Source organism: Oratosquilla oratoria, chromosome 28 (assembly GCF_046742065.1).
Source record: "Oratosquilla oratoria isolate Oo_2021 chromosome 28, ASM4674206v1, whole genome shotgun sequence".
In the NCBI taxonomy this organism is placed as follows: domain Eukaryota; kingdom Metazoa; phylum Arthropoda; class Malacostraca; order Stomatopoda; family Squillidae; genus Oratosquilla; species Oratosquilla oratoria.
In genome coordinates, this window is record NC_134804.1 from 49128778 (window position 1) to 49142218 (window position 13441).

General features: G+C 39.8%; 1 protein-coding gene across 2 annotated transcripts in view; it reads left to right on the top strand.

The window, feature by feature from the left end:
* ringer (tubulin polymerization-promoting protein ringmaker) overlaps positions 1–12029 on the top strand; it is a 58606-nt gene extending 46577 nt beyond the window's left edge. The window contains exons 4-6 of one of the 2 annotated variants that reach the window (XR_012967714.1): positions 3674–3854; positions 6173–6400; positions 10572–10734. Coding sequence is in view for 1 of the 2 variants with exons in the window: in XM_076211462.1 (XP_076067577.1) it covers positions 3674–3854; positions 6173–6302; positions 10572–10754 (494 nt within the window). In the remaining variant the exon portion in view is untranslated. Of the gene's footprint in view, positions 1–3673; positions 3855–6172; positions 6401–10571 lie in introns of both variants that reach the window. The other variant, XM_076211462.1, reaches the window with a different exon arrangement.
* The last annotated feature ends 1412 nt before the right edge of the window (positions 12030–13441 follow it).

The window sequence follows — 13441 nt, forward strand, 5'->3', positions numbered from 1 at the left end:
TATTTATTTTTTTATTTTTTTATTTTTTTATTTATTTATTTATTTATTTATCTATTTATTTATTTATGTATTTGTTTATTTCTATATATGTGTATTAATTTATCTATTAAATTATTTTTCATATCTATTTATTTATTTATTTATTTGTTTGTTTATTTATTTGGTAATTCATTTATTTATTTACTAATTCATTTATCTATCTATTTATTTATCTATTTATTCATTAATTTATCTATCTATTTCCATTTTCTTTTCTTTGATTCGTAAAATATTTATCTGCCAGACCCTTCAACGAGGTGTATATTTACATACTGAAGTTGGTATGGAACTCTTGGTCTGATATGATCTATCACGGCATTCCTACCCATCATGCAATTGTGTGTCGTGTCTAAGCGTTCTTACAAAATCAACTACAATCACGAAACGGATATTACCTACTGCAGGAAGCTTTATGAGAGTGGTTGTTGTACGATAGATGTAGGGTAACACTAGTTATTATTATCAATGTTTATTGATGTAATGTATAATTACATCAAAAGGGATATACAGCTTGCTTGTGCACCCAGTCAACAAGTATAAGAGCGTTTGAGGTTTGTGCTTACATGACGTTAGGGTGTCGTTACTTGCGTCGAAGGTCGAGGGGATGGCGGTTCGAATCCGGCCACCGGGGGAGTTGAATCAAGGGCATGGTTCATTAAGTTCCACGCTAGCCTTCCGATAGGGTGGAGTTTGTGACGTTAAACCATATAATCATCATACATATAATGTCTTTTGGAGATTCGAAAAACGAAAAAATTGTAAACAAAGTCGTTTATACATACACGACTCAATTGAGTTCGTTTGAGTAGAAACGACTTTATTTACAATTTTTTTGTTTTTCGAATCTCCAAATGTCATATTACCTTTGTGTCATACGTTGAGAAGTTTTATGACGAACTAAGAGAAATTAAACTTAAACGAATATTAGACACATTGTTGAAATGTCCTTAGCAAAGTCTAGAATACTGTGGCCAAAGTCGTCCTGCAGGATTTCGAATTCATAACATTTGACGACAATCGTGACAGTGTGACTGGGCCTTTAATCTTCTCGTGACATACCTCTAAAGAACATTCTTTTATGTTATTATTTCAGAGTTCACTTAATTATGTGCATTCTGTGACGTTGTGAGAGTTTTTTCCAAAAAACCTCGTTTGATGTGTGCGATGGAATGAAACAGTTTGTTTACGTAATCATAACAATACATGGTAATCGTACGTCTGGCCCAAGGAATACAAAGACTCGTTTGGAGAAATCTGACCCCGTAGTCGGCTCATGGGAATTTCCTTGATTTTCCTTTCCCTTATTTCGTGATTGCAATTGGCTTTGCAAATCTGTCTAGAATCATATAATCCTCAAGAATTACTCTAATCTGAGCCCAAACCTTGCAATCTTCTACTTCTGCACCTGTTTTCTATGTCAGCAAGCTATCATTGTCCCGCGTCAACTGCTAGTAACTTTACACGACTTGTACGTTTCTTACGACTTCAAGATTATGGTTTACAGAAGATTACAACCACTCCACTAGCCAAAGAGCTTTTTGTTTATTTGTTTGTTTGTTTTTAGTTCGGTCCTGGCCTCCTCCAGGGTAAATTTTTCATTTACTTCTGGCAATGACGACGCTTGATGGTGGACTGGAAGCATGTAGGACATTGTAATCTTGCATAAAAGAGCTTTTTTGTTTGTTTGTTTATTTGTTTATAGTTCGGTCCTGACCTCCTCCAGGGTAAATTTTTCATTTGTTTCTTGCAATGACGACGTTTGATGGTGGAATAGAAGTATTTAGGACAGTGTAATCTTGTATAACATTCCCCGTGCTTGATTCTTTCGGGGTTATCACACTGGGCTATTTTTCCTCCAACATCCTACCTCCAACTTCCATTTGAATAACTAGAATATGACTTCGCTTACAGAAATCTAGACTTCTTTAAGAAAATTTCAACAGTTTGTCTAACACTTGTATAGGTTTACAATCTGTTAGTTCATCATTTAGCTTTGTTATATATAACGGAAAGATAATTTGACAGTTGGAGATTTAAAAATTCAAATATTGTAACCGAAGTCGTTTTTACTCAAACGAACAGTCAACTGTCGGTGCTGGTGAAGAAGCCCGTGGAAGCCCAGTGTGATAGCCTCTTTAGTGGATACAGTTACTGCAGCTCCTTGGAATGCTGTGCAAGCTGCCACAGAATTAGATAGGTTTACAACACTCCACCACACACATCTTTTAATTTCATTAGCTCGCCGCCATGATCTAACAAACTAATCCCACTTTAATCTAAACATACGACAAGAAGGACCAGTATACGTCAGGAATTGAATACATTTTCCATTTCTATTCGTTTATTTTTGGTTCCATTATGGTGATTACTAAACGATTTTATTCAGTTGTGTGGTACTCCATTGATAGAGATGAGGTTGATAATGGACAAACGGTGGTATTCTTAAAAAAATCTTTCCTTCTGTAAATATTATATTAATCCTTGGAAGGGAAAGATTTATATAAAGAAAGATTTTCTTTTAAGAGTACCACCGTAAGAATCTTACAGTGGTATTCTTAAAAAAAAATCTTTCCTTATATAAATCTTTCCCTTCCTAGTATTTATATAAGAATTATATAAGGAAAGAATTTTTTTTAATAATACCACCGTAAGACTTTTATAGAAAACGGAAAAAAAATAAGAATTTCAGTTCAGACCTACTTTATTGGAGACATACTATAAGCAACCATTTATTCATTTATTTATCTATTTATTAATTAATTCATTTATGCGTTTATGTACTTATTTACATTTTTGTTATTAGTTTATTCATCTATTTGTCTATCCATCTATGAATTTGTTTGTGTTTATTATTCATTATTTGTTTATTTATTTATTTGCGTTTTATTTATATGATTCATTTGATTTATTTTTATCGTACTACTTTGCCTCTGACCCAGGGCAGTGGACGAGATGCAGGGATGCCCCCTCATCCAGGAGGAGCCAAGATAAGAGGGAGGGAGGGAGGGTGGATGGGAGTGTAGTATGTGGGGATGGAATGGATGGGAGTGGATTTTATGCCTTTGTTTTTTGGCTACTTCCCTTGTAAGGGGGGGGGGAAGCTGTTGGTATATGTATGTATTTATTCATTTTATCATTTGTATTTGTTTTTTATTATTATTATTTTTCTTTAGAATGGGTGGAAGTGGATTTAATGCCTTTGTTTTGTGGCTACTTCCCTTGTAAGGGGGGAAAAAGCCGTTGGTATATGTATGTATATATTTATCTTATTATTTGTATTTCTTTTTTATTATTATTATCTTTCTTTACTTATAATAATAAAAAAATACAATATTTTCATTTACTTTGGAAACGACTAGCGAGGAACGGCGACCCCATATGAAAATGGGAAACGTCAACAGGAAAAGATTATATTTCTTTACTTACTGACCCAGGGCAGTGGACAAAGTGCAGGGATGACCCGTCATTCAGGAGGTGCTCAGATAAGAGGGAGGGTGGAGGGGTGTGGAGTGTGTTCAGGGATGGAGTGGGTGGGAATGATTTTATGCCTTTTTCTTTTTGGCTACCTCCCTGGTAAGGGGGAAAAAGCCTTGGTATATGTATGTATGTACTTATTGTTTGCCTCCTGTTGCAGGCACGCCCAAAGCCATCACGCTGCGGGAGCAGTTCCGTGCCTTCAGCAAGTTCGGGGACACAAAAAGCGACGGAAAATACATCACGCTTTCGCAGTCGGACAAATGGATGAAGCAAGCCAAGGTCATTTCCCCCAAGACGATTACGACCACCGACACTGGCATCTACTTCAAGAAGTTCAAGTGAGTGGACATGGGCTATTTTTTCCTCCACTCTCCGATTAATCGGTGCTACCGCCCACCTCCAGAACTTTTTCCGCTGTCAAATCACTATGGCAAACTATTTTGTTTTCTAAAAAAAAAAAAAAAAAAAAAAAAGAAAAAAAAAAAAAAACGCAGAGAATGTCAAAATCCCTCCCGAAAGCTTTGCGACGCAAATCTGCTACGACAGTCGGAGGAAAAATAGCAGTGTGATAAGGCCCTAAAGGGTTCTGGGAGTTGAGTGTACGATGAATTTGTTTGCAGGATTTAAGCTCGAAAAAATGCAATGAATATCTCCAGTGGTTTTGAGTTTGAACCATTAAAAAAGCTTAAGAATTTGAGATGCTTATGGAAGGGTTTTAACTGAGAGGATTAGGAGAGAGGGATTAATTGGTGGGAAACAGTGTGGGTTTAGAAATGGTAGTGGTTGCGTGGATCGGATTTTTGTGGTAAGGCAGATATGTGAGAAAGCTTGAGCAAAAATTAAGGATGTTTTTGAGGACTTTGTGGATTTGGAAAAGGCTTATGACAGGAAGGCGCTGTGGGAACTTTTGTAGATGTATGGGGATGGGGGAGAGTTGTTGGGGCGATCAAGATATTTTACGAGAGTAGTAGAGCCTGTGTTAGAATTAGAAATGTGGAGAGCGAGTGGTTTGAAGTGAAGGTGGGGCTGTGTCGGTGATGTGTCATGTCGCCATGGTTGTTCAAGGTGTACATGGATGGGATGGTGCGGGATGTATATGCGAGGTTAATGGGCAGGGGACTGGAGATGATAAAGAAAACGGGGAAAAGTGGGAGGTGAGCCAATTATTATTTGCTAAAAAGACTGCGCTTGTGGCAGGGTCAGAGGGGGTTAAGGCAGTTAGTGATGGATTTTTGGAAGGTATGTAAAACGAGAAATTTTAAGTTAAATGTAGGCAAAAGTAAGATGATATATACAAGGGGAGAGGATAGCAGCGAGTTGGAAGTAAGCTATAAAGGAGAGAGACTGGAGGAAGTGGATAGTTTTGGGTATTTGTGGTCACATGTGGCAGGAAATGGAGGAGTGGAGGTGGAGGTAAGTTGTAGATTGAAAGAAGCAAGTAAATGCCTTGGGAGGTTAAAAAGTATCATAAAAATAGGCATCTGGGAATGGAAGCAAAAATATTATATGAAAGGGTGATTTACCTGACGGTACTGTATGGAACGGAGACTTGGAATTTAAGATAGGCATAGAGGAAAATTTTAAATGTGTGTAAAATGAAATGCTTGAGAAGAAGGATAAGGGTTACAAGGTTGGATAGAGTGAGAAACGTGGAGGAGAGGAGGAGCGCGGGGGGTGGAAGGAGGTAGCAGATAGGGCTGATGAAAGAGTATTTGGATGGTTTGGACACATGGAAAGAAGGAGTGAAGAAAAGTAAAAGAGGTGTAGAAGGCAGAGGTGGAAGGAGTGAACTTGAGGGGACGACCGAGGATGAGATGGATAGGGAGAAGGCAGGGGATAGTGGTGAGTGAAAAATGACTATGTATGGATGATACTACCGTGATGCTAAGATGGGAGGGGGCGGGGGGATGGTGGTTAGGGAGTGTTTATGTATAAATGGTACTTTGACGCAACCCGTCTTCTTTATTTTTACGCATGAAGAGACGGAGAGGGAGGTCGCCGATTAAGTGAAGCGGCCTTGCTATGGATGAACTGTGTCTTGCTACATTGCTTCTGACCCAGGGGAGTGGGCGGGATACAAGGATGACCCGTCATGCACGAGGAGTTATGATGAGAGGGAGGAAAGGGTGGTGGATGGGAGTGGAATGGGTGGGAGTGAAATGGGTGGGAGTAGGTACCTGTCTTTTGACTTGGCTACCTTCCTTATAAGGGGGAAAAGCACTTGATATATAGATAGATAGAAGAATTGAAAGACATGTTTACGCCGTACCCCATCCCTTCCAATTTTTGTCATTGCCTGGGAGCATAGAAGAAAAAGAAGGAAGGGGAAGGAGGGAGGGTGAGAAGCAGAGAGGGAAGGTAAAGGAGGGAGTTTAGATTAGCGTCCAATTTTGCTTCAGAAAAACCACGACATAATTTCTACGAGGTCACAGAATCATAGAAAATCTTAAAGTCTATAAAGTCTTAAAAAGAGAGAAACTCATAATATTTTCTACTTATCACAGAATAATGTTGTGCTTGAAAGCGAGAGTAATATTCAAAAGTAATTGTTGCTTATTTTAGAAACCTTTACTTTTGTTTTTAGAACACTGTACTCCCCTTTTCCAACTTCAACCCCCCGTTTGTACTTCCAGTAATGTTCTTTATGACATTTTAGGCAAACCAAGATCTCCTTCAAAGAGTTCGAGCAGTATTTGGATGAAATCTCGAAGGCGAAGAACATTGACAGCAATGAGGTCAAGGGAAAACTCAAGAACTGTGGACAGCCTGGATTATCAGGGACTACGGTAAGGCTTCTGAGAGTTTTGAGACAAGAATAAACCACAACAAGTCCTCATCTGTGTGTAGGATTGTCCAAATAAACAAGCTATTTGCAACTATGCAGGTAATCATGTAATGTTGTTGGTAATTCTTTAGTTTTCCGTTAAACTGTCGAAGATGGTTGTACCAGTTGAACTGTTCGTTCGACACTCGTTGATTATAAAAAAAACTACAAACAATAATGAATAAGTAAATAAAATAAGACAAGACAAAATAAAAAATAAAATTCCCTAAGGCTGCTTTCAGAAAAACTAGAGGAAACAGTCAGTAAAAAAATGAAAGAAGATTTATCTTCAGTACATCTTTGAAACTTTGTTTGGGCCTCTCGGTTCGACGGGTCCCATCTTCAATTTTGTTATGCATTATTAGAGTCGGGGCACAATATGCCGGGATCCTATGATTTTGTGTAGCCCATCTCGTACCAATACTGATTCAGAAATATGCAATTCGTGTTAATCCTGCCATTGTTTGATAATACTGGCGTTTTCGACAAGTATTTGTCTGCTTATTGAATGATGGTGTTTGTGTGATTTCGTATGGAGGCTGAGAAGAGATGCATTGTTATACGAGAATACCCCTGCTATTAACACCCAAGCTACACAAAACAAACTGAACGCTGAATTTTTTCTTTATATAAGACCCCAACCTTACTTCTTACTTCTTCTTATTTTTGGCATAGTTCGAGCTCTGGTCCATAAACGTTTCCTATTTCGTCTTCGACTGGTCCGTCCTGGTTCCGAGGCTGTCCCTTGAGCAAATAGGTCTTTTTACGTCATCGGATAGCTAGGCCTGTCATGACAACCCTCCTCCTTTATCCGGGCTTGGGACCGGCATGGGATTTAGGTGTCATTCTCCATGGCAGAGTTTTGAGACCCCAACCTACCACACACAAATACATGGAACCTCGTGAATTACTACCAGGCTCATAATCACATAATCACTTTGATTTTTTCTTATGACTGTAAAAACAAGAAGATTACAATACCTCCTGAATAAGTTTTATGTACTGTAGTTATTTTGAGAGCATATTTTTGTCGGCATTCGTCAATCTCAAAAGGCAATGGATCTGTGGCTGGAAAGTACGGTCAATTTGGTTGGCACTGCTAGAGCTGTGGAGGTCAACTCTGCACTGGCAATCCTTACTGCAGTAGCTGCACTTAAAGATGCTGTCCGCAAGCAGTGTTCTCCTATCTCTTTCTCCCTTTCTATCTCTCTCTCTCTCTCTCTCTCTCTCTCTCTCTCTCTCTCTCTCTGTGTGTGTGTGTGTGTGTGTGTGTGTGTGTGTGTGTGTGTGTGTACATGGCGCAATCCGCAATTCAACTCCTTCCTCCTGTGATTACTGTCATTGGCAAGATTTTCCCACTTGTTGATATCCATGCCGAGGACTTACGTGTCTTATTTTAGATATGTTTAAAGCAGAATTGGGGACGTCTCTGTACCCCTTGCCCGAAGGAAGTTCGCCGTACAGTATGTCATTGAAGATCCTGCCCTCCTCAATCCTGTGGACTTGACCTAGCCAGTAAATGTGACCTTGCCGCAACTGTTTGTAGGTGCCAGGCATGGCAACACGGACAGAGATCTTGTTGTTGGTTACACGGACTGACCACTTGATGTTTATGATTCATCTAAGGTTAAGCATGTGGAAGGAGCAGAGTCCAGGATTTGATGCCGTACAGCATGGTGCTAAGGGCACAGGCTCTACAGAAATAATTTTTCATGTGCACTGTCAATTTGTTGTTCCATACCTTTTTCGTAAGTCAAACAAACGTTGTTGTTCCACGGGCAATTTGTTGGTTGATTTTAGTGTCTGTAAGGCTATTGTCCATTACTGTTGAGACGAAATGTGTAGATTCATGAACAACCTCCAGCTCACAACTGTTGATGGTAATAACTAGTGGGCGTTCTGTGTCCTGTCCATGATGTTTGTCTTCTTCACGCTACTGGTCAAACTCAAGCCCTGGCAGGCCCAGGAAAGACTGTCCATAAGGCGTTAAAGCTAATCCTCCTTGAGTGTTGCAAGAGCAGCAGCATCAGCAAACAGCATCTCTGTAATGCAAGTCAGAGTAATGCTCCACCCATCTCTCCATCTGCTTGCTTTTGTCAATGATGATTTTACCAGAGGAGGATTTTATTTGAGTCTTTTTCTAGTGTATTGGGCCAATAGATTTCTTGGTGCCGCCGTAGACACAACGGATGTTACCAGTGTCAGCACTTCTAAGCTACCAGAAGAGGCTGGATGACCGCGTTGTGAACAGCTGCCCAGGATGTAACACTTCACCCCATACCATACAACACATAATGGAAGACTGCATTATACACAATCATGCACGCAAACAACACAACATACGCTCTATAAAGGATTTGTGGGAAAACCCAGTTTCGGCTATGGCATTCCTTGGGGAGACGGGACTGCTCGGACAGACAGTCTAGGGAACGACAACAACAACAACAACAACAACTGTCCGGATGACTCTGCATAGCCGAAACCGGTAGTCACTGACGCGGCGTCTGGATCACCTCTGAAACTTCTGGCCGCTTTGAGTGCTTGCAGAGATATTTCGGCAATGCAACGCACTTTGCCTCAAACAAATCCAGTTTCTTTCTCTGCCGCCTACCAAGGACAGAAAATGCTGTGCCGTGGAGAGTATTCCTCACTCGTTTCCTTCTTTGAGGTGTGTTTCCATCTAGAGACTCACCTACGAGCCCATCTTCCAGTCTCTTGGCAAACGTTTCCAGTTTCTCAGGGTTAGCCTCGCCAGTATCAATGTGTGGTTTCCCTAGTGGTTTGGCTTGATGCAACTTCTATGGCTGAAATCTGGTCTTGCAGCAAACCAACGAGTGATCTGTTTTATAGCCGGCGCTTTTGTAAGAGCGTGTGAAGAGAATGTTCCTCAGCTCAAAGCGTATTGTAATGATCAGGTCCAGCTATTCCCAAAGCTTGGAGTGATATAGTGTGCTGGGGCTTTGTAATAAAAAAAGAATTGGTGATGCACATCTCATGGAGTGTGAATAGATCGAGCAGATGCGACCCTATTCGTCCATGCTACCCTATTTCAAACAGCCAGGTGAAATTGACTCATACTCTTGCATTGAAATCACCAAGCACCAGCAGTCTTTTTTGGTTTGGAATTTTCAGCATGACTACCTATAGCCGGCCATAAAACATGCCATGTTCTTACTGGGAAGAGTAGTTGATAGGGATGTAAACGTTGATAAGATCAACAGGTCCTTCTGATATGTCAAGACCTAAAGTAAATAATTTGTCCATCCCTTCCTTACCGGGTTCTATCATACTCAACAGCGAGTTCTTCACAGCAATTTCAACGCCGTGCTTTCGGTTTTCGTGTTCAGCTTCCCCTTGTCAGAAGGTGAATTCTTTCTCTCGGGAGTGATCATTTTAGCAAGCCGGATTACTTGCAGAGCAGTGATGTTCATTTGCAGTTTCAACAGCTCTTTCCTCATTGCTATTGCCTTGTGTGTATCGTTTATGTCCTTAAGATTGATTGACAGCCCGTTTTTTTTGGAACTTAGGGGATCCTTGCAAAACTTATTAGCCATATTGGGGCTCCAGGAACAAAAGAGGTTGAGATCCATTTCAATGACACTTTTGTAAGAATGTCGCCATTTCGAAGAATGATGTGACACTGTGAAGGCTGCACAAGTTTTGGACTCCATGTGCACGTTTTGGAAAATAGATTTTGTTACCTTTTGCTAGCTTGTATTGTTATTATAGGTTACTTTAACTCACACAATGTTAAAAAGGTGGAACAAATCATGTAACATCCTACTAGATTGTATTAGTGATGAAAGGGTTTCTAGTTAAGAGATGATTTAATAAGAATCTGCTAATGATAATCCTGATGACATAAACAAAAGAAGCTTTCCACTTATTCATGAGAAATAACTACAACATTTTTCCCACCTTACTATTACCAGTAGATAGGATGGACAGGATGCAGGGATGACCCGTCATCCAGGAGGTGCCAAGATAAGAGGGAGGGAGGAGGGTGGAGGGGAGTGGAATATATAGGAAATGGAATGGGTGGGAGTAGTTTCTATGCCTTTTTCGTTTTGGCTACCCCCCGTGTAGGGGGAAAAAGCCTTTGGTATATGTATGTATGTACTATTACCAGATTTCATATCGGCAGAAAGTATTGAGGGACTTATTTTCTCAAATGCATATAGATTTTTTTTTTTTGGACTAACGTGATTTTTTTCTCTTTGTTATGAAACAGAGCGTCGTCAAGAGCAGCGCCGTGGACCGCCTGACCGACACCAAGAAGTTCACCGGTTCACACAAACTCCGGTTCGATTCGACGGGCCGGGGCCGAGGACTTCACGGCCGGAAGGACGTCAAGGACACGTCGGGATATGTCATGGGATACAAGAACAAGGACTCCTACGATAAGCACCACTAGAGATGTGGTCAGCAATGGTAGGGAGGGAGATGGGAAATGGGAAGTCTAAAGAGAGGGTGGGATGGGGAGGAGGCAGAGTGTGGATGAGGATGGTAGAGAGTGATTGGCCAAAGAATAGATCGGTTAGTGGGAGGGAAGACTAAGAAAGGTGACACCGTTGGGGAAGCAGGGGGAAAGAAGAGGAGGAGGTAGTGAGGAAGGGATAAGAAATAAAGCTATGCGGACAGACGAATTAATAAATCCTTTGAACGTTTCCTTCTACTGAATGAAGTAACGCCTGGCAATTCCTGCTGCCAAAATAAAACTTCTAAATCGCCATCGCAAGTTAAAGGTAATAAATCAGATTTTAATCCATTGGCAACCGAATTTTATATCTTAACTGAATAAGATTGTGAGGCTGCAGCTAGATTCAAAATTTAAAATCGTCGCCGGCTGTGAAAGAGCTATGATGAGGAATTGGTGGACATGCACTTTGGAGTTTGAAAGTGACGGTATGGGGAAATCTTGCATTGGGTCAGTGTTGACTTCCTGGACACGATGTTTCCTTAGGAGATTTTATAGCAGTTGATGCCAGACGATTCTATCAGGCTATAGTAACCTTTACAAAATTCATTGTGGCTTGAAGAAAATTATTTTAATTAGCTCGGGAGGGATGGGAGGGTTTGGTGTGAAGTATGAACTCAGCAGAGAAGGGAACTTAGAGGCTATTTATTTCAACTTCGGAGGTATCTGTTAGAGAATGAATGTTCCATTGATTACTGAAATATGAAATTCATGCATTAACGCGAATAAGAAAAATATATCTAGAAAAATAGTTTACCGTTCTGTCCGAAAAACTAAAACTAACGCTTCATCAAACGTAAGGGAGTTGAGACCTGGAAATAAAACAGGTTGCATGTCAACAGATTTGTGCAAATCAATATGTAGGATTCAAAGAAACTTTCCACCCCTTCTCCAATTATCCGGTTGTCTCTTGGGAATTCATTGTAAGGTACAGATACATTTCATTATCATTATTATCATTATTATTAATCTATACCATCACAACCATGTCAACGCAGATTTCTGGTGAGAGGAATGGGGGAATGGCTTCAATCCGGGTAATAATATGGATGTAACAGTGCATCATTGGGATCATCATCCTAGGTAATTTTGGGGTCATTTGGAAGTCACCATTTAGAATTCTAAATAGCTTAAGTACTAAAATGAAGATCCCCTCTAAACTCAATTCCCTATGTACATGTACATGTATATGTATATATATACATATATATATATATACATATATATATATATATATATATATATATATATATATTGTGTGTGTGTGTGTGTGTGTGTGTGTGTGTGTGTGTGTGTGTGTGTGTGTGTGTGTGTGTGTGTGTGTGTGTGTGTGTGTGTGTGTGTGTGTGTGTGTGTGTGTGTGTGTGTGTGTGTGTGTGTGTCTGAATTTTTAACGTACAAAATCGATATTACCGTCATCCCTACTTCGTCAGTGAAAAATGAATGTAAAGTATCGGGAAGCATTTCTGCCCCCCCCCCCTCCCTCCTCCTCTCAATTCTGCTCCTTACCCATCATGGATCCAAACATGAACGAATACTAATGTGTTCGTTCAGGTTTCTTAGTTTGAGTTCAAACGTCGATCCCTCCTCTGTTGCCAATGTAAGATTGCCTTGCGCTGTACAGAGGTCACATTAAGTCCTTGAAGTATCGCATTTTAAAATGTGCCATGGCTGGCATTTTTTTTTCATAATTAGATGTGTATTTTTTGATCATGGTTTTGAAGACACCGAATTGCAGATTGAACAATGGCCTTTCTCGTGAGCGTAGTATTTACTGCAGAAAACTAACAGCTTTGATTATTACTCTTCGTTGTATAGTTTGTGGGTCATTGTTTTTTTTAATTGTTCATTGCTGTCTGTATACATATTGAATACATACACTCCTCCATTAAGATATGATATGTAATCACAGAAACACCACACTGACGCTGAATCCATCCCACTGATATTTACACTTAGAGGGAGACACAATTAGTCGATATTTTGAACATGAATATCAATTGATATGATCTGAACAAGTAATGCTGCCGAGTCAATTAACAACACTAGCCCTTCAAACTCCCTACGAATAAGAATTTTTATTTTGCTCTCATATTTTTTTTCGTGACTAAATAGGGCTGACAATTAATGTACTATGACGGAGGATCAGCCTGGACTAACACATTCTTCAGATTAGCCATCATCGTCGCAGTAAAAACAAAGTCGACATGACCATAGTTGCTCGGTTCTGCTCCCTCATAGGCTGATAACGCCGCAAAACCGTATTATTTGGCAGCCATCACAACTGTAGACCCCCCTTATGAGATCAAGGTACCTGACATTTTCACTTTGTTGAATATCGTGGTCTAAAGTGCATATATCTGACTTGGAGAGATTTTAATATTATATTTATCAAGTCTAAGAGGTGTTAGCAAACTGTTCTAAACATTAACTTGATATCTACTGATGTATCAAAGTTAGAAAAACCAAAGTGAATCTTTTGAATATATTTACAGTAATCATCGAAGGACAAAATTTTGCGCATAATTTTACCAGATTCTTTTGATATTCATATTCAAAATACGTATCCTAAAAAAAAGAAATTGGGCATGTAGCATCATTCGACATAGCATGAGGTTATGGGT